At 32.5% G+C, this 23,113-nt stretch overlaps 1 protein-coding gene across 8 annotated transcripts in view; it reads right to left on the bottom strand.

The window, feature by feature from the left end:
- LOC114326158 (inositol hexakisphosphate and diphosphoinositol-pentakisphosphate kinase 2) overlaps window positions 1–23,113 on the bottom strand; it is a 228,343-nt gene that overhangs the window by 185,336 nt on the left and 19,894 nt on the right. The window contains exon 1 of one of the 8 annotated variants that reach the window (XM_050653996.1): window positions 8,876–9,040. The exons of the other annotated variants lie outside the window; for them this stretch is intronic. Within the exon in view, the coding sequence (XP_050509953.1) occupies window positions 8,876–8,983 (108 nt within the window). The 5' untranslated portion in view covers window positions 8,984–9,040. Of the gene's footprint in view, window positions 1–8,875; window positions 9,041–23,113 lie in introns of those variants that run through there. 8 annotated transcript variants of the gene reach the window in all.

Genomic DNA, 23,113 nt, shown 5'->3' with positions numbered 1-23,113 from the left:
GTTAAGAAAAAGACTCACCCATTCATATGTCAACCATCCATTTTATTCCAAGGGTGTCGATTTTACGGCCCTTCCTATTTAGGGTCTGTTTTTCGTTCTGGTCCCCAAAACTCCCAAAAACTTCGAAAATTTAAGTCCGACCTTTGCGGCTTCTAACAATACTGATCATTACCTTTCCAACTCATGTCTAATTTTGAACATTACCAGAGAACGGCAGTTCTCGCCAGTGGCGCACACCCACACCCCCCTACACGCGACACTATATTATACACGAAATTTTCGATTTTCTAAATCTGACTGAATTGAAAATTGGGCCAACTCCCATCTTAAAGTTCAGAAAAAGACTCACCGATTTATATGTCAATCATCGATTTTGGTCCAAGGGTGTAGATTTTACGGCCCTTCCTATTTAGGGTCTGTTTTTCGTTCTCGTCCCCAAAATTCCCAAAAATTTTAAAAATTAAGTCCAACCTTTGCGGCTTCTAATAGAACTGATCATTACCTTTCCAACGCATGTCTAATTTTGAAAATCGGTTATACCATTCAAAAGTTATAGAGCTTAGAAATGTGACTCAATTTTTATTTAAAAAAGAGAAAATGTTTGTGGATATGTATGTATGTGTGTTTAAAAGTTAAACCCATTTGATATTTTTTCTCTGTGTTTGAAGAGGGGGTCAGGGCCGATTTAGAACCGGTGTAGTTTGTGACTTTTGACCACCCATAAGCCAGCTATAGGACTTGGTAGGTACAAAACAGCATATTTTTTTGGGGTATATATCTTCGGTTCAAGAAGAGACAGGAAAACCGCAAATACACCAAATCCATAGAGTTGAGTTAAGCTTTTAAATGGTGTCTAAGCTGTCAGGATCAGACATACGCACGGCTCAGTATCGCCGAAAAACTGAAAAACTAAACTTTGAAAATTTTGGTTTTTCGACAATTACTCAACATTTCAACCTACGAATTGCGCCAATAACTTAGCGTTTGTAGAAGGACTCAAGACGAATCTAACGGTGTATACCTTATATCCGGGAAAGTTCGAATTTTTAGGTTATAGGCTTCATAAGTATGATAAAATCTATTTCCTGTGGGAAAAACGGTTTCTTAAGATCAATAATTCCTGTAATAGCTTCAGTTATCATACTTGACCTTAGATCCATCAGATACTACTGGTCAATACGTTTCAAACTCATGTTTACTGATCAAAATCGGTTAAGCCGTTTAGAAGTTATTAAGCTATAAAAGTATAATCCAATTAACGATTATTCCCGAAATGGTTTATGTAGTTGTAGTGGTTACGACGCTAAATTTGATCTGGCAACGGGCAATCCGATTTCATTTACCGGCCATCTCAATATTTTTGTTTCAATCTATTTCGAATAGAAAAAAATCTAGTGTACATTCGATAGATACTAGATTATTTGGGATATAATGCAACAAAGGTGACCATTTATAAAGCTTGACGTGTAATAGGTAGTGTGACCAACTCCAATTCAGTCGAACTCGGGACAAAGCTGAAAAAAATACTTAAAATCCGGGACTTTTCAATGAAAATCGGGCCATGTTTTTCAAATATAGAACTTTAATATCATCATTTTATTGATAATTTAACATTTTTATGTTGACAATGATATTTTTGTTGGGATTAAGCAACAATTGATTGTAATTATAACTACATTTTTCTTAGTTTTTGACGTTTCGACTCCCAATCCGGAAATCGTTCTTAAAAAAGGAAATTTTTTATGTTGTACTAGTATTACAAAGAGCACTGAACGCTAGAATGCTGGAAAAAAGACCGGTTGGAAAGCCAAGAAAGGGCTGGGAAGACACAGTAAACAGCGACGCACAAGCACTTTTAGGAGTCCGTGTATGGAGAAGAGCAGCCACATACAAACAACAAGGGTGGAGGCAAAAAATAAAGGAGGCCAAGGCTCAATTTGGGCTGTAGCGTCGTAGAAGAAAAAAAATTAGTACATATTACATTCCAGACATTGTCGACTTTTTTGCGTCCCACCAATTCAATTTAATGTGAATTCTTAAAAGAATAACGTATTCAAAATTTCAAAATAAAATTTTACCAAAACGTTGAAAATTCGGATGGCCCAGAAGCCTTGTCCGGGACAGCGGGACACGACTTCGTAATTCAACACTAGTAATAGGGGAACATTGCATTCAACTTCATACATTTAATTTATAAATAACTTTGAAAAACTCCTGATACAAGAATAAAAAACCGCTAAACGCCGTAAAAATGAGTGGCGCATAAAATATTCCAGCTACAAAAGATCTGATATGAATATTACGTGGCGCGAAAATGGATTTTCATTTGATGCAAAACAAAATTCTAGTTTTATTTTAAAAGATTTTTCCATAATATTTGCTAAAGGCTATAGCGGGATAAGATGGTAAAATCTGCACTCGGCTGGATTCTTAGTTGGGATTGGGCAATCGAAAGTACATAATTCAAAAACCCCCTAACCAAATTTTTAGCTCCCTATGTGACCCCAGGTGTCCCCTATCGAAAAAAATGTGTTTTTTTCGAAAAACATTTTTTTGGAGCGATCTTTTGCTTTAAAAAATGTGAAAAAAATTGTGAGTGTACATTATTATACCCAAAATCACACTGATTTTTTTCAGATTTTTTGGATCAAAATTGACGCCAGAAAAATTTTTTGAATTTTTCAAAAAAATTTTAGGTTATGTAGGTAATTTTTGGCTAGCTCCGACAAAATTTTTTTTTAGTGTATTTTTTTCCGTTATTTTTAATGGCAGGGACAGTTTTGCCATTTTCTCGCCGGAAATTGCCCAAAATTCGAAAAAACCCATTTTTTGGTTCCCCCCCCTCATATTTTTAGTGTTTACTGAGCCATCTTTTCTTTAAAAAATCTGAAAAAAATTATGAACATACATTGATGCCCAAAAATATACTGGTTTTTTTTTCAGATTTTTTGGATCAAAATTGAAAAATTTTGAATTTTTCAAAAAATTTTTAGGTTATGTAGGTAATATTTGGCGAGCTCCGACATAATTTTTTTTAGTGTATGTTTTTCCGTTCTTTTGAATGGCTGGGATAGTTTTGCCATTTTCTCGCCGGAAATTGCTCAAAATTCGAAAAAACCAATTTTTTGGTTCCCCCCTCATATTTTTAGTGTTTACTGAGCGATTTTTTCTTTAAAAAATCTGAAAAAAGTTATGAACATACATTGATGCCCAAAAATAAACTGGTTTTTTTTTCAGATTTTTTGGATCAAAATTGAAAATTTTTTAAATTTTTCAAAAATTTTTTAGGTTATGTAGGTAATTTTTGGCTAGCTCCGAAATAATTTTTTTTAGTGTATATTTTTCCGTTCTTTTGAATGGCTGGGATAGTTTTGCCATTTTCTCGCCGGAAATTGCTCAAAATTCGAAAAAACCCATTTTTTGGTTCCCCCCCCTCATATTTTTAGTGTTTACTGAGCGATTTTTTCTTTAAAAAATCTGAAAAAACTTATGAACATACATTGATGCCCAAAAATATACTGTTTTTTTTCAGATTTTTTGGATCACAATTGAAAAATTTTGAATTTGCCATTTTCTCGCCGGAAATTGCTCAAAATTCGAAAAAAACCAATTTTTTGGTTCCCCCCCTCATATTTTTAGTGTTTACTGAGCGATCTGTTCTTTAAAAAATCTGAAAAAAATTATGAACATACATTGATGCCCAAAAACATACTTTTTTTTCAGGTTTTTTGGATCAAAATTGAGGCCAGAAAAAATTATTGAATTTTTCAAAAAATTTTTAGGGTAATTTTTGGCTAGCTCCGATATATTTTTTTTAGTGTATTTTTTTCCGTTCTTTTGAATGGCTTGGATAGTTTTGCCATTTTCTCGCCGGAAATTGCTCAAAATTCGAAAAAACCCATTTGGTTTTCCCCCCTCATATTTTTATTGTTTACTGAGGGATATTTTCTTAAAATAATCAGAAAAAAATTATGAACATACATTGTATGCCCAAAAACATACTGATTTTTTTTAGGTTTTTTGGATTAAAATTTTACCCAGGGAAATTTTTTGAATTTTTCAAAAAAAATCGGTTATGTAAGCCATCGGAAGGTAGCCATTTTGAGAAGAGAATATGCATAAAATACGACAAACTCCCTTTGTTGATATTTTTCCTATGTTTTTAGTAGACAACCTTAACCCTTAACTATAGGTACATGGCTACCTTAATTACATTATGTATAGATCAATTCATAGATATTTCTTCGTCTTAGTTGTGTTTTCCGATTTCTCAATTGAAACTACCATATTAATATTACCTTTTGCGTATTTATTAATTAAGTTAGGTTTAGGTAATTGAAAGTTAATTTTTTGATACGCTAGAGTACCTATTTTAAAAAATATATCAATATTAAAAATATTTAAATATATATAGACATTATTAATGTTATTAATAAATAATTATAAGTAAGTAATTAATAAGTAATAAGTAATTATTAAAAACGTTTTCACAGCATGAAATATACCATACAGTTATAGGCAAACGTTTATTTTCAACTTTATTTGTTTTATTAATTTTACTTTTCAAAGGTGTAAAGTAAATAAAATTATTCGTTAAAAGTTACATTTTAAATAAGCAAACACGTTTGCACCGTAATCAAGTTATTTCCATAAATGTAGCTTACTAAATCAGTATAGACAAGGCGGAAACGGCGGGTTCGTTGGGAAAAAAATTCCCATGAGATATTTTTGCATAATCACATTCGTGAGACATCCCAGAATAAGGATCAAGAAGTCGTCCACGTGAAAAGTGGGCCAATTTTTTTTTAACAATTTTTTTTAATCAAATTGCAAAAATCAATATTTTTGGACCGAACTAATTTTTTTTAGGTTTTTTGGACCATTCTGGACAAAAAAGGTCTCATAATTTTTCTCTGAAGTTGATCTTTTTCGAGTTATAAGCAATTTAAAATTTGAAAAACGCGAAAATGGCCATTTTTAAGACTTAATAACTCGGTTAAAAATTATTATTATTAAAGTCAGAAAGTGAGAAATCAAAGTTTAAAGTCTCCGCTACATGATTCTGAAGAAATCTGTGTCATTAATTTACTACTAAGCTGCTATTTTTAATTAATAAAAATGAGCGGTTAGATCGTATTGACGCGGTTGTAAATGTGAGTGCGAGTAAGATGCATAATTATTATTGGACTGCTGGAATGGCTTCTCTCTTGCACTCAGCATTTACAGACGTCGCACACGTGCATGGCGCTTATTATTATTACTTAAAAATAACAGGTTAGTAATAAAATAATGACAAACATTTTTTCAGGATCTTGTAGGAGGGGCTTTAAACTTTGATTTAGTCATATATTGACTTTCATAATAATAACTTTTAACCGAGTTATTAAGCCTTGAAAATCGGCATTTTTCGTTTTTTTCAATTTTAAATTGCTTATAAGTCGAAAACGATCAACTTTAGAGAAAAATTATAACAGATCTTTTTTGTCCAGAATAGTCCAAAAAATTAAAAAAAAAATTGTTCGGGCCAAAAATACTGGTCCTTGCAATATGATTAAAAAAAATGTTAAAAAAAAATTGGCCCACTTTTCACGTGGGTGACTTCTTGAACCTTATTCTGGGATGTCTCACGAATGTGATTATGCAAAAAAATCTCATGGGAATATTTTTCCCTTCGAACCCGCCGTTTTCGCCTTGTCAAGTATGTGAATATCTACATATTTATATTTTCAATCCATAATATACATAGATAGAATAATAATACAATAATACTATATACAGTATATTTTTGGGCATCAATGTATGTTCATAATTTTTTTCAGATTTTTTAAAGAACGGATCGCTCAGTAAACACTAAAAATATGAGGGGGGGGGGGAACCAAAAAAAATGGGTTTTTTTTCGAATTTTGAGCAATTTCCGGCGAGAAAATGGCAAAACTATCCCAGCCATTCAAATGAACGGAAAAATATACACTAAAAAAATATGTCGGAGCTCGCCAAATATTACCTACATAACCTAAAAAATTTTTGAAAAATTAAAAATTTTTCAATTTTTATCCAAAAATCTGAAAAAAAACCAGTATATTTTTGGGCATCAATGTATGTTCATAATTTTTTTCAGATTTTTTAAAGAAAATATCGCTCAGTAAACACTAAAAATATGAGGAAGGGAACCAAAAAATGGGTTTTTTTTAGAATTTTGAGCAGTTTCCGGCGAGAAAATGGCAAAACTATCCAAGCCATTCAAAAGAACGGAAAAAAATACACTAAAAAAAATATATCGGAGCTAGCCAAAAATTACCCTAAAAATTTTTTGAAAAATTCAATAATTTTTTCTGGCCTCAATTTTGATCCAAAAAACCTGAAAAAAAAGTATGTTTTTGGGCATCAATGTATGTTCATAATTTTTTTCAGATTTTTTAAAGAACAGATCGCTCAGTAAACACTAAAAATATGAGGGGGGGAACCAAAAAATTGGTTTTTTCGAATTTTGAGCAATTTCCGGCGAGAAAATGGCAAAACTATCCCTGCCATTAAAAAGAACGGAAAAAAATACACTAAAAAAAATTTTGTCGGAGCTAGCCAAAAATTACCTACATAACCTAAAAATTTTTTGAAAAATTCAAAATTTTTCAATTTTGATCAAAAAAATCTGAAAAAAAAACAGTATATTTTTGGGCATCAATGTATGTTCATAATTTTTTTCAGATTTTTTAAAGACAAGATCGCTCAGTAAACACTAAAAATATGAGGGGGGAACCAAAAAATGGGTTTTTTTCGAATTTTGAGCAATTTCCGGCGAGAAAATGGCAAAACTATCCCAGCCATTCAAAAGAACGGAAAAATATACACTAAAAAAAATTATGTCGGAGCTCGCCAAATATTACCTACATAACCTAAAAATTTTTTGAAAAATTCAAAATTTTTCAATTTTGATCCAAAAAATCTGAAAAAAAAACCAGTATATTTTTGGGCATCAATGTATGTTCATAATTTTTTTCAGATTTTTTAAAGAAAAGGTGGCTCAGTAAACCCTAAAAATATGAGGGGGGGAACCAAAAAAATGGGTTTTTTCGAATTTTGAGCAATTTCCGGCGAGAAAATGGCAAAACTATCCCTACCATTAAAAAGAACGGAAAAAAATACACTAAAAAAAATTTTGTCGGAGCTAGCCAAAAATTACCTACATAACCTAAAAAATTTTTGAAAAATTCAAAAATTTTTTCTGGCGTCAATTTTGATCCAAAAAATCTGAAAAAAATCAGTGTGATTTTGGGTATAATAATGTACACTCACAATTTTTTTCACATTTTTTAAAGCAAAAGATCGCTCCAAAAAAATGTTTTTCGAAAAAACACATTTTTTTCGATAGGGGACACCTGGGGTCACATAGGGAGCTAAAAATTTGGTTAGGGGGTTTTTGAATTATGTACTTTTGATTGCCCAATCCCAACTAAGAATCCAGCCGAGTGCAGATTTTACCATCTTATCCCGCTATAGCCTTTGAAGTAAACGCGCCACAAAAGAGTTTTAAAATGCAAACTGTATCAAAGTTACTCTTTTGTGGCGCGTTTACTTCAAATTGAGCAAATATTATGGAAAAATCTTTTAAAATAAAACTAGAATTTTGTTTTGCATCAAATGAAAATCCATTTTCGCGCCACGTAATATTCATATCAGATCTTTTGTAGCTGGAATATTTTATGCGCCACTCATTTTTACGGCGTTTAGCGGTTTTTTATTCTTGTTAATATTATACACGGATTATACGGCATATGACAGAAACTCGAAACAAATGAGAAGCGTTGAAAAGCCCTATTACAAAGAAATAAAAACAACTATTTAGTGATGACATAAACGTTCAAATTTTCGCCCATCATTTTCGTTGCAAACATTTACTCTTTCAAGAGTAGATTGAACAGCAGTCTCAATTTCTGCTCTCGATATGCTTTGAATGGCGTTTAGTATTCTCTGGATAATGTATTCTAGAGTAGTGTATGATGGGCAACAATTTGAATATTTAGGTCGTCACTAAGTAGTTCTTTTTGTACTGTGTTATATTTAATTTTAATAGTATTGTTTCTCTTTATATTGTTGTTTTAATTAATTATATTTTTATACGTTGACATCTGGAAAATGTTATTTTGTTTTTTTTCCACAGAACACTACTTTTCATTAACTTAGTTTACCGGTGATAGTAACAGTTATGTATAAAATTTACACGTTTCTCGAGATATCTTGAGATAGACAAAAGGTATCGACATGCGGTTTTCGCTATTCTATTGCTAATTTAATCTAATTTTATAAAGTATGATTAAAAATGCATACTTGTATTTAATATTTTCCAAGGAAAAATAGATTTCTGAAAAAAATTAAATAACGCCTCCCAGCTGGCTTATTACTTATTAGGATGGTTCAAAATTATCACGCTTACATTGAAGAAAAAGATCTGTCTTCAACAAGACACAGTTTTCAAAATTTGATTTAGCAGAACCGGACTTACAGCCATTTTTTCATAACAAGGTTCCCACTCACCCCCACCTCTTATTTGCAAAGGTAGAGTTAAACTTGTTAAATCAAATATGCGCAGAATTTGATGAAGAATACAATAATCGGATTTCCAGTGCCCCTTCATTAGGAAAATTTTGTAAAATTTAGATTTTTTTATTTTTGATATTCAATTACGCCCTCTAGCGGTGGACCCACAATTATGAAAATAATTTCCAGGCTTTTCCTGAGGCAACTTTTGTTATAAAATTTTTTATTTCAAAGCTCTACTATAAACCGTTCCTGAGATATGGCCGAGAGCCATTCTTATTGGGACACCCGGTACAGAGATAAAATTAATGCTAAACAGATAAAATAAGTCCATACATACATCTGGTAGACAGTCATCACAAAAACACACCGACTCGGCTCTACTACCCCTTCTGAGGTGTTTCCAGCGTTTGAGTCTCCACCAATCCTTCAGCCATGCCCATTCCATCGCGATACAGTTAGTAAGCACCGATAGATTCGTTATTTGAAATATTGTACTGCTCTACTATCAGTCAAATGATTAGCGTTTTCGTTTCCTAATAATCTAATTCAATATTTGACGTTTATTTATCACACGGAATTAATTCAAGGTTTCCTATAAACACTTTATATCAAAATTATCTGAAATTGCACAAGCAAGTGCATTTTGAAGAGTTCTATACAACAAAAGGTACAGGCTAAGGAAGTGTTATATTCTGATAATGAATGATATATAATGAATGATTCTGAATACATACATATAGTATTTTTACTACAAAAGCGATATTACGTAGGTCAAAATTTTTGACGTAAGAGAACTATCAAAACATTAGAATGTGACTTTTCATTATTGCCATGTTTATTATAAACATTTATTATAAACATGGCAATAATGAAAAGTCACATTCTAACGTTTTGACAGTTCTCTTACGTCAAAAATTTTGACCTACGTAATATCGCTTTTGTAGTAAAAATACTATACATACATACATACAGTAGGAAAAATGAATGAATACCCATGAACGAACATATAAAACACGCTGCATTTTCCTGTCACCGTGACACATAAAAAATTGGCCAGCGCAAGTACATGTAATAATTATTGTTATTCTCCTTTTCATGAACATTTTTCAGTGCGTCACAAATTATAGAAAAAAAGGTAAGTCCGTGATAATACACATTTATGACATTTATTCTAACGTGACATTTTAGTTAAATCTGACAGTTTGCAAATTTTATTTTCAATTTGGAATAAAACCAAATCAATTGTGTCTATTGCATTTATAAAATGGTATTTTCTTCCATTTGTATAGTCTTATAAATTGTACAGATTATATTGATAATATTATTATTTTATTTAATAAATAATTCTTTTTTGATTATGGCGCCATCTATCGACAACTAGAATAATCACCGAACTAGAATAATTACCAAAGTATTCACAGACGTGCCTTTTTTTCTGTCACATACAATTTAATGCGTTAGAGAGAAATCGAAAAACTGTGACGCACTGAAAGATGATCATGAGAAAAAGAATACATGTACTTGCACTGGACAATTTTCTTTGTGACACGGTGACAGGAAAATACAGCGTGTTTTATATGTTCGTTCATGGGTATTCTTTTCCGACCGTACATACATATATACATACATGCAACGTCGTTACGGATCATCTCAGATTTTTGTAGTTTCTCTTCCTAGATTACATGTTCAATATATACACTCAAAGACAAAAATATTGCAATATTTTAAGTCTGCTTTTGAAGACTATTCTTTTCCTTTTGAAAAGTTTGCTACTTTTGCTATAAAACTTGAATATTTGTCACCCTCAAAAGCAAAAGCTCTTAAGGGTGAAACATTGGGGATCTTCAGAGGAAGGTGACCAGACTAGTGGAATTTGGACTAGCGGAGTCTAACAATGAACGTCAAGAATACAAAATTAATGAGAATATCGAATCAAATAAATAATGATAATCTCTTCATAAACGAAACCAATGTCGAACGAGTAGACCAATATGCATATCTTGGAATAATGATCAACTAGACAGGTGATTACTTCCAGGAAATCAAAATCAGAATAGAAAAGGCTAGAGCAAATTTTAACAAAATGAGAAAAGTGCTCTGCAGAAGAGATTTGGAGCCAAGAGTTAGTTGGCTAGGTGCTACGTTTTCTTGACTTTGTTTTAAGAAATGGAAGGTTGTACCTTGAATGCGGCATCAATGAAAAAACTAGAATCATTCGAGCTGTGGGTGTACAGGAGAATTCTGAAAATATTGTGGACAAAACACGTCACAAACAACGAGGTTCTGAGAAAAATGAATAAAGAAATGAAAATAGTAATCATCATCATCATCATTCTCTTTGCCTTATCCCTATGCGGGGTCGGTTTCCCTAATTGCATTTCTCCACACAATTCTATCTTGGGTCGTATCAATATTATTCCCCTTTACCAACATGTCCTGCCTAATCGTCTCCCCCACGCCTTCTTTGGTCTTCCTCTCCTACTCCTTCCAGGAATCTGCACTTCAGCTACTCTTCGTATTGGATGATTAACGTCTCGACGTTGAACATGACCAAACCATCTCAACCTATGCTCTCTCATTTAGGCATCAGTTGTTCCTCTTTCTTTTTCACTGCCCAACATTCAGTTCCGTACATCAGAGCTGGTCTTATGGCTGTTTTATAGAATTTTCCTTTCGGCTTCATTGGAACTTTTCTGTCACACAACACACCACTCGATTCCTTCCACTTCATTCATCCGGCCCTAATTCTACTGCATGCATCTCCATCTATTTTTCCATTACTCTGTAATACCGATCCCAAGTACTTAAAACTATTGCTTCTTACAATCAGTTCACTATCCAAAGATACCATTTTATTTGTAGTGACTCATCTTTAAATGAACATTCCAAATACTCTGTTTTTGTCCTACTAAGTTTTAAACCTTTTTCCTCCAGAGCTTGCCTCCACTCTTCCAGTTTTTGTTCTAAGTCTCTTTCACTATTTCCTACTAACACGACATCATCAGCATACATTAAGCACCATGGAATGTTACCCTGTAGTTTCGCTGTTACCTGGTCCAAAACTAATGAGAATAAATACGGACTAAGCACAGAGCCTTGGTGCAATCCTACTTTCATATGAAATTTATCAGTCTCTCCCACACCTGTCCTAACACTAGTCGTTACTCCCTGATACATATCCCTCACAATCTTTACATATTCACCACGGACTCCTTTCTTATTGAGTGCCCACCACATAATCTCTCGAGGAACTCTATCATATGCTTTCTCAAGATCAATGAATACCATATGAGCGTTTGTTTCTTTACTCCTGTATTTTTCCATCAACTGCCTTATAATGAAAATTGCATCTGTTGTTGATCTGCCCTGCATAAAACCAAATTGATTCTCGGATATTTCGGTCTCTTCACGTATCCGTCTATCAATTACTCTCCCATATTTTCATGGTGTGGCTAAGCAGTTTTATAGCCCTGTAGTTTGTACATTGTTGTATTTCTCCCTTGTTTTTGTAGACAGGTACTAGTATACTGCTTCTCCATTCGTCTGGCATTTGTCCAACTTCCATATCCAAAGAAATGAAAACAGTAAATACAGTAAAACCTGCCATATCTGGATCAATGTGGCGACAGACCGATCCGGATATGAAAAAATCCGGATATCAAGACCACTTCTTTTATAGCCTCTGAAACGTTTTCTCCTTCATACATTCCAGTAATCAACGCCGTTAATAACTTTCGTCGATAGACACGTTTTTCAGATTTTATAATACATTATTTCTCTATCTTTTAGTTCTTTTGAGTCGGGATGAAAAGATGCGTTGTCCAACAGCAGAACTGCTTTTATTAGTAGATTTCGGTAGATCCGGATGGCGCAGAACCGTCCGGATATGGGGAGGTCCGGATATGGCAGGTTGTACTGTACCATCAAAACAAGAAAATTATAATATCTTGAACATATTTATATTGAAATCTTGAACATATATATTGAACATATTACACGTGGACAGAGATACAACTTGCTCCAATTGATTACGAAGGGAAAGATTCAAGAAAAAAGAAGCATTGGGAGACGCAGAATATCGTGGCTGCGCAACCTGAGAGAGTGGTACGGATGTACATCAAATGAACCTTTTAGAGCAACCGTCTCTAAATAGAAAAAAAGATACCTAATATACCGGATAATATTCATGTTGAAATACTTCAAGCATTGTCGGAACAAATAATTCCAGTACTAACATCATTATATAATGAATGTCTTAGACAAAGAAGGTTTCCCAATAGTTTTAAACAAGCAGAAGTTATAATAATACATAAAGGGGAAGATAAAGATCCTGCCTTACCGAAATCATATAGACCGGTATGTTTATTGAATACAATGGGAAAATTACAAGAAAAATTACTATGTAAAAAATTAAATCAAATAAGAACAGAAATTGGATTACATCCTGGTCAGTATGGTTTTAGGAAAGGTAGATCAACAGAAAATGCAATAAATAAAGTATTTGAAATAGTAAATGAAAGCATAAAAAAGGATGTTTTAATGATCTTTATAGACGTGTCTGGGGCTTTTGACAATCTTTGGTGGCCGTCATTCTTTGAAAGACTTCGAAGAATGAGATGTCCAAAGAATCTGTACGGAAGTCTCAGAAACTACTGTCAAGACCGATATGCAAGCCTAAGCTGTCCAACAGGAAAAAAGACAAAACATATCACAAAAGGATGTCCACAAGGATCAGTATGTGGACCTATGTTCTGGGATGTAATGCTAGAGGAACTGTTGGAACAATTGACTATAGATCCTGAAGTGCTTGGAAGCATAGCATATGCAGATGATTTGTTGTTGATCATAGATGCAAACTCAAGAAGAGAATTAGAAAATAAATCAAATGAAGTATTAATAAGAGTAAATGATTGGATGAATAAAGTAAAATTAACAATATCAGATTCAAAAACAACATATAGTTTAATAAAAGGAAATTTAGAAAGAGATCCAATTATAAAAATTAGAGGGAAAACAATAAAAAGAAAAATGGAAACAAGATATTTAGGTATTATAATAGACGAACAAAAATTATTTACAAAACACATGATTTGTGTCTGTGAAAAGGCAACAAAGATCATGCATAGCATTGCTAGTCTAGCACAGAAGGAATATAGAATTTCGTTCTTACAGATGAGAATATACCTAAGTACAATACTTGCATCAATTGTAGGGTACGGTTCAAGTGTATGGGCACATAGATTAATAAATAAAAAAAATGCAGAAAAATTAAATAGAGCTCAGACAGGATTTCTTGTAAGAATGACTGGAGCATTTGGAACAACTGCAACACAGGCCCTCACAGTTTTAACTGGAGTAATGCCAATGCATTTAGAAACACAAAAAAGAGCATGTAATTATTGGCTAAAAAAAGAAAAATATGAAAAAATAATACAAATAATAGGATTACATATAAGAAATAAAAGAGAATTAAAAGAAATAATAAATATAAAAAGACAAAATGAATGGAAAAATTCAACAATATCTAGACGTTTATACAATTTTATACCAATATTAGAAAACATTCCAAATTATTTTAATCCAAAACAAGGATTAGTACACTTTTTAACAGGACATGGACCGTACCCAACATATTTGGAAAGATTTAACTTAAAAGATGATGCATATTGTGAATGTGGAGAACTAGGTACACCAGAACATATAGTGTTACATTGTGAAAATACTATAGAAAATGAAGAACATAGGGAAATGAGAAGAAGATTAGAAAGAATTGAAATAAAAGATATGTTACAAAATGAAGAATATTTTGGAATATTAAACAATCTAACAGAAATAATATCTAAAAAACAACAAGAAATCTATAATAATAGAAGAAGACAGAAAATAATCCAACCCTGATGAAGTTGAGTAAGATAAAGTTAAAATAAATAAAATAAAATATAAATTCAAAAATAGATATTTACAAATATAATAATAATAATTCAATATAAAATATATAAATAACAATAATAATTCAATAAATAATTCATTAAATTTAAAAAAAAAACCCCAACTCTCTTCTGAAAATAGAGGGACTGTCTTTATAACTTAGAAGGGAGTTGATAGTACCAAAAATATTTTAACAAATGTATATTGTTTAAAAATTTGTTAAATGTTTTTGTTAAATGTAATTAATAGATTATGGCAAATTAATTAGTATATTCTAAAAATAGATTAAGTAGTTTAGTAAAAAATGTAAAAATATAAAAAAATATCTGTAATCCCATCAGGAAAAAACGACCTGGATTAGTCACTAGAGGCCAGGTCATATGTATAAACAATAAATAAATAAATAATAAAAAATAAAAAAATTTCAAAGATAAAAAATAAACAAAAAATAATTATTGAAGGTAAAATATGCAATATTTTTGTCTATGAGTATATATACGCGTATGCAAATCTAGATTATTTAATAACAAGGTGATAACAAGGTAACACAATTAACAAAAAATGTTTTATGGTAGACTTATAGGTATTTATCGTCGATAGTAAGAGATGAAGTGTGCAGCACTCTCAAATACAGGTATTAAATAATATTTATTATTTGTCTATAAATCATTTATATTATGAATATAAGCTCACATTCGTGTTCATCTATTATTCTATTATTCGTCTGCTGTTTATCTTTTGCAGAACGGCCAGTAAAAATGAAAGAACTATTGGCCAATATAGAAAAGTGGCCGGTATTGCCAGTTTTTGTAGTCTACCTAATAATATAATTGAAGGGTGAAGGAAAAAACAGGGAATGTCACATTTTATGAGAAATTGAGATATTGACACTTTCTAACAGATATTTTATGTATTTACTAGTAGACTGGTTGATAATAACTTGGACCGTCCGATAAATATGCCTATTTAAAATAGTACTGCGAAGGAAAAACTGGAAATGTCCACGCGTGAAAGATAAAAACAAGGACAATCCACTTGAACAAAAACAAAATCAACTACGTTTTTATTGTGAGTTTAATCGTTTAGTTTCCTTTCTTTATGTTTGTTAGAAAGTTCTTTTTCTTAAGGTGCCACTCCATCCGAACGTTGGTGATCATTCTGGCTAAGATGACTTTGTTGGTTGCTATACGGAATAGTTGTGTGGAGATATTTCTATACCATAACTCTCATGTTAGCAAGGCAGACTATTCTTCTTCGTTCTGGGCCCATTTTCCTTCAATTTTACCTTGTAAACTGCATTGGAGTAGCTCGTATCTGCCTTAGTTTCTCAAGTCCTAAGTACGGCCCTTCACGATGTTGACTAAGTCTGCGGTTGTGTTCATCCTCCGTAACTGTATTATTTCTCCATTGGTGACTTTGTCTGTGCATAGTATCATCAGGATCCTTCTGTACAGCCATAGCTCAAAAGCCTGAAGTGTTAGAAACGGCACGGCCTATAAAGTTAGAATTAAGCGTAATGGAGTTTCTCAAGAAATTAATGTGTGTTTTAAAGCATTCATGTCAATATATGGTGTAACTAAGGGCAAAATTGAAAACTTACAAAAAAATTAAAAGCTACAGGAACTTCTGGATAAGACAAACGTGGTAAGCATGGTTTCCAGCATATAAAGTTGCATCCAGAATCACGTGAAGCAGTATATAACCACATAAAATCTTTTAAAACTAGAATATCCTATTACAGTTTACACGAATCTAAGAAAAAGTATTTACCAGAGAGTTTACAAAACACATTACAAAAATGTTCAAATTGTTCAAAGAAAAACATCCGACCATTAAAGTTTCTTACGTTACAATTCCAGGCGAAATTAAAATCATTAAATTATGACAAGGTTGCTGCAGGAATTCGCAAATTAATAATTCAAAATGAGTTACACAAACGTAAGACAAATACATTCTATTATTTTAAAAAGGCTGCTCTCAAAAAGTCAAAAAAATCAGGCGACCATTGCATTAACTATCAAAAAAAAAAGAATGTGTGTGTACTTTGTACGCACGTAAGAAGTTATACTTCTATTATATGATTTAAACGAAATTAATATATTTTTTATTTATATTTTGTTTAAATATTAAACTAATTTATACTTCCTACCTCTCAAACATTTTTATTAGAACAGTGCCAAAAATTAAAATAATAAAAGAATAAAACACACACAAACACATTAAACAAGCCACAAATGATGTCTGAACATTAATTGTCGAAAATTTTTTTAACTAAATACGTATTTTCTGAAAATACAATTATATAATAAATATACTTACAATCATAAAATGTATTAAAAAAAACAAAAAAGAAAGTTCCTATTGGGACTCGAACCAGCGCTGATAAGAGCGGTTGGTATTGGAATTCCTTCGCCTTCTCCGCTTAGCCACGGACACTATGTGTCATTATTTACGAAGATCGACTAACTAAACGGATTAAACTTGTGATATTTTGATATTTTGAAAATTGATCAAATTATTTTAATTTTGAATTGAAATGATTTAAAATTGAAAAAATACAACAAAACATAGAGTAAAAAAACAATATATTAGGTGAATATTGATAGAAATTTTGATGGTAATCAAATTATATAAATAAAAGTATTACATACTATGTATTTTGGCAGATCAAATAGGTAGGTTTATACCCATGATACATTAACAATTATTACGTACCTGTTGCTTTTAAAAACTATTTACAAGTCACTACAATATTATAAACTTTTTTGTTTCTGTCCTCACAACAATAAAACTAATATATTATAAATTTGTTTACCTTTACCTTTACCTCCAAACCACAGCTGCCATATCGGATAATTTTTGACATGTCATTTGAACATCCAATCAGAACAAAGTTATAATGCGCATGCGCCGGGCTGATAGGTTTTAACATATAAAAAAATCACCCTCTATCGCCGGTAAAGAAGTATAACTTCAAAAATGTATTTCCTTTTGTTATAATTTTTATTGCCATTATGTATTATTATCGTAATTTTGTTTTCAGCCTTTCTATCAGCTGGTGCAACTAATGTTTGTAACGTAAAATATAAAACGTGATGTTTGGACAGTCCTTGTTTTTTTCAGTTTTTATTTGTAGTTAGCTACTTTTTATTGTTTTATGGCTGTTCTTTAAAAATTTGGTTGAAATGTGTTTGTGTATTAAATAGAATGTACTTTAAGTTTACTAAATAAACATAAATACTATTTCTATTTCTTCAGTGTAATGGTTTAAAGATATGTAGTCACAAACATTAAATTTCCTATTTTCTCAAAACAAAGATGGAGAGTGTGTGTGTGTGTGTGTGTGTGTGTGTGTGTGTGTGTGTGTGTGTGTGTGTGTGTGTGTGTGTGTGTGTGTGTGTGTGTGTGTGTGTGTGTGTGTGTGTGTGTGTGTGTGTGTGTGTGTGTGTGTGTGTGTGTGTGTGTGTGTGTGTGTGTGTGTGTGTGTGTGTGTGTGTGTGTGTGTGTGTGTGTGTGTGTGTGTGTGTGTGTGTGTGTGTGTGTGTGTGTGTGTGTGTGTGTGTGTGTGTGTGTGTGTGTGTGTGTGTGTGTGTGTGTGTGTGTGTGTGTGTGTGTGTGTGTGTGTGTGTGTGTGTGTGTGTGTGTGTGTGTGTGTGTGTGTGTGTGTGTGTGTGTGTGTGTGTGTGTGTGTGTGTGTGTGTGTGTGTGTGTGTGTGTGTGTGTGTGTGTGTGTGTGTGTGTGTGTGTGTGTGTGTGTGTGTGTGTGTGTGTGTGTGTGTGTGTGTGTGTGTGTGTGTGTGTGTGTGTGTGTGTGTGTGTGTGTGTGTGTGTGTGTGTGTGTGTGTGTGTGTGTGTGTGTGTGTGTGTGTGTGTGTGTGTGTGTGTGTGTGTGTGTGTGTGTGTGTGTGTGTGTGTGTGTGTGTGTGTGTGTGTGTGTGTGTGTGTGTGTGTGTGTGTGTGTGTGTGTTTGTATTACATTTATTATGGCATCATGTGTGTGCATTTTGCTACGTTATGGCATCTGCGAGCTTTGTGGCATCATACACGCGATGCCATAAAATTTTAAGTCGATTTTTAGCATCTACGGCATTATATTGTCACAGATGGCGTCATTTTAATATTTTTTAATATTTTGGTGTGTATGACGCCATAAGATGATATCGTTGTACATTCACACACATGTATTTGTTATGGCATCATTCTCGCTGCTTATATAGTGCTGCCCCCTACGATTAAAATAATATGTGCAGGAAATAATTTACACTCCTTTGGAACATGATGCCATTAGGTACGAGCTATCAGAAGCGAGTGGTGTGTACCTAATTTGCGGAATTATATCGATTTATACTTTGTTAGTTTTTTGTTGTTGTTGTTGTGGCCGTTATAAAGATAATGTAGTGTGTGTGATGTTATCATGACAATGTACGTAAACTTCAAAAATATCACAGGTCAACCAGGGGCAACTGAAGCTCGAAGGTTTTTGGTGGTTGGTGCACTGAATGTGAATCTGGGGTCAAAATTGTTGTGTCACGTCAAGTTTTCGAGATATCCTAACCTTTATTGTATTATTTTTAATATCTTATTTTTGATAACTTTGAAATAAATGAAATATAAAATGAAAATACTGAAAGCCAAGGGTAAACTAATGAACTACACGCAACATAGAGTATTTAATTTTAGAATGTGACCAAACAGTAAAAAATATAGAAATACCTAAGTACAAAGAAACCTTAGGAAGATAGCAACAAATGAAAGACTAATGGAAAAAGGACAAAAATTGGCTATGGTTTCATAGTTATTGAAGGCATTAAATGGAAATGGAACCAAAAAACAAGCAGAATAGAAAAAGTAACAAACAATGCAGAACCAGCTAGTTCATAAAACTAGCTGAAGAAAACCGTGACCAGACATCTCGTAACGCGACAATTCGTAACCGGACAAGTGGTAACGGACAACTCGTAACGGCGACAGTTCGTAACAGCGACACTTCATAACGGCGACAGTTCGTAACTATACAAGTTCGTAACGGACAATTCGTAAACGTCCAAATTGAATTATTCTGTGTATGTTTGTTAACGTGAAAACTAACTGTTATTACAGTTATAATTGAATGTTTATCAATTTAATGAATCAGTACCGGGATGAAGATGTTTAATACATTTTATATTTCGTGTTTCAGAATAATATATTAAAAGTCCTTAATAACAAACAAATATTTAAATACTTACAAACTTTTAACAATATTTTTAAAAGTTTATCCCTCTCATTGTTCCTTAAATTTACATATACCTAGACAAAGGACTAATGAAGTAATTAATGAAATCTTTAAGCCGGCAACCGTCTTTAGACATTCCCAACTTTTTAAGTAAACATTTTGTAAAGGAAAACAACTTTTCTTCTTCTTCACTTGCCTTGTCCGTTGCGGACGTTGGCTATCATCATAGCAATTTTAATTTTGTTTGCGGCGTTTCTGAATAACTCGATCGATGTTAGTCCATACCATTGGTGTAAGTTTTGAAGTCATGAGTGTCTTCTTCTTCCGGGTCCGCGTTTGCTTTCTATTTTACCCTGTATTATTAGTTGGAGTATATAATATTTATCATGTCTCACAATATGACCGAGGTATTCAAGTTTCTGTTTCTTAATTGTGAAAGAGATTTCTTTTTGTTTTCCCATTCGGTGCAGTACCTCTACGTTTGTGGTATGAGTCGTCCAGGATATTTTGAGGATACGTCGATACACCCACATTTCGAATGCCTCCAGCTTCCTCATTAATGTTTCCGTCAGTGTCCATGCCTCTGCGCCATACAGCAAGACTGGAAATAAATAGCACTTTTGCAGCCATATTTTTAGTAGGAGAGATATGTCGGATCGGGTGAATATATTATTAATGTTGTTAAATGTTGCTCTGGCATTTCAATTCTAGATCGTATTTCGGTTGTTTGATCCCATTTGGAGTTGACGACTGTTCCAAGGTATATATACGAGTCAACGTGTTTAATTAGTTGGTTTTTTATTTTAATTGTCTGGCAGGTTTTTGAATTTGGCTGACCAGCATCCATTTTGTTTTATTTATGTTGAGGTTAAGTCCTCTTTCTTCACTCGTTCTTTGTACCATCTCCATTAAGATATTGTGAAAAACAACACTTGTCCAAAAATTAAAATTTTGGCAAATCAAGAAAAACTTCCCAGACATCTGTTGTTTTCTATAGAAACATTCAAATGTTCTATGTAGTTTACTCCGGACATCATAGATTTTTACAAAACTAAATGTGTCGGATGGATAAAGAAACTACTATTCTATGAGAAGAATACATAAAATCGAATTTTCTTAAAATGGACATGTATTGTTTTTCAAATAAACGCTTCAATTTTAAAAATGTTTATTCTGATACTGATTTATTAAATTGATTATTTTTTTCACCCGTCAAATTCTGACGTTTTTGCTTTTTCAGCCAATCACCACGCGTCTTTCTAGCCAATCATTGAGTGTAATACTGATAAAACAGCCTCTTCCTTGATAAAACAGTCTCGTCCCTGATAAAACTTAAGGTACCCTAAATTTCACATAATACGTACATACCTTAATTACGAACGACATTGGAAAATCTCATATTAGTTATAAAAATTGTGTTTTTAATAATTGTTCATTTTCGATTTAAACAGTTTTTTATGTATTAACAATATAATAAATAAATTGGTTCATTTTTAAATCATAAAATAATTTATCTATAACCTACTTAAGACATTGATCCTAGTTGTCTTAAAAATATTTCACAGATGCCCGTATTTACTAATAATATATATTGGTTCACAAAATAATCTTTTCAAATACCACTTGTCCTCTAAATTTTGCTTGATAAATTTTTTCGTTTTCATACTTAAACTTCTTTATTTAGGGTAAAATCACTCAAAAAAACCGAAATGGATAAAATCACTCGTCCTTCGGACTCGTGATGTTATCATTCGGTTTGTTTTCGTAATTTTACCAAATAAAGAAGTTTTCGTGAAAACAAAAAAATTTATCGATAAAATTTAGAGGACTCGTGGTATTACCTTTGATAAACATAATTTCATTTATAACTGTTTAACAGTTAGTTTCAACGTTAACAAAAATAAGCAGAATAATTCAATTTGGACGTTACAAATTTGTATAGTTACGAACTGTCGCCGTTATGAAGTGTCGCCGATACGAACTGTCGCTATTACGAATTGTCCGTTACCATTTGTCCGGTTACGAACTGTCGCGTTACGAGATGTCATGGAACCGAAGAAAGCACAAAGACGGAACGAGAAACAAAACAGGCACAGTACAGGGACATGAACAGATCTAAAGATAATAACACAAACGGAAGGAAAAACAAAGTACAAGTTAAGCACAGAAAAAACAAAACAATTCTGAAAATGGCATCATGGAAAGTAAGAGGAAGAGGTATAAATGGAAAGGCAATAGAACTGCGGGAAGAAACTAGAAATAAGAACATTGAAACAGTAGCTTTAACAGAGACAAAGAAGGAAGGAAGAGGATCAATAATATTAGAAAAAGGAATGCTACTAATATACAGTAAAGTGGTAGAAACGAAGAGAGCTCAGGCAAGAGTAGCGTGCATAATAAAGATGAATATTATCAACAAAGTAAAAAATTGGATATATTACAACGAACATATACTAAGAGTAGACGTAGATATGGATATAGAGGAAACCAATACAAAACTAATCATATGCTATGGACCAGATGAAGACGAAACAAAAAACGAAAATAATGAGTTCTGGGATAAGTTCCCAGAAGTGATAAATATTTGTACCTACAGAGAAAATTATGATCACAGGAGACATGAACATTAGAGTGGGAAAAGAAGCAGAAAAAGGGAACAATGTCATTGGACCTTATGGGGAGGAAAAAATAAACAAAACTGGAAATTACCACTCAAATTCTGTCTAGGTCTAGACAATAACCTGGTCATTATGAACACACACTTCCGGCATAAAAGTATACACAAGATCACAAGAGAAGTCAAATCAAGAGAAGAACAATCAATTATGAACTATACTATAGTGCAAAAAGCAGAAGAACTGGATAAGAGACGTAAGGGTGAAAAGGTGTTATGAAATTGGCAGTGACCACTATATACTGGAAACCACATTCAAAAGCAAAAGAAAAGAAATAAAAAGGAATGAGAGCATAAACAGGAAACACAAAGAAATAATAAAAAAATTATAAACTAAGGGAAGAATCAACGAATCAACGAAAATAATGTACACAGAGGAGCTAGAGAAAGAGATGGAAAATGAACACGAAACAACAGAAATAATAGAAGAAGAATGGGAAAGATTTAAAAATGCGATGATAAGATCAGCTAATGCAATATGTGGGACTACAAGAAACAATAACAGAGAGAAACGAACATCTTGGTGGAATGATGAAGTGAAAAGATAAATAAAAGAAAAGAAGAAATTATAAAAACAATACGTACAAGACAAAACACAAAAAAATATGAAAATTATAAGAGACAAAGAACAAAAATGAAAGAGATAGTGAAGGAAGAGGAAAAGAAAAGTTGGGAAAAATTCGGAAAAAAAATGGAAGAAAACAGCACAGAAACTGTAGAGTTATTTTATAGAACACTGAAGAACCTAAAAAGCAACA

Source organism: Diabrotica virgifera, chromosome 6 (genome assembly GCF_917563875.1).
Source record: "Diabrotica virgifera virgifera chromosome 6, PGI_DIABVI_V3a".
Classification (NCBI taxonomy): domain Eukaryota; kingdom Metazoa; phylum Arthropoda; class Insecta; order Coleoptera; family Chrysomelidae; genus Diabrotica; species Diabrotica virgifera.
Note: the sequence above shows the minus strand (reverse complement) of the source record. Positions and strands in the feature narration are given on the sequence as shown.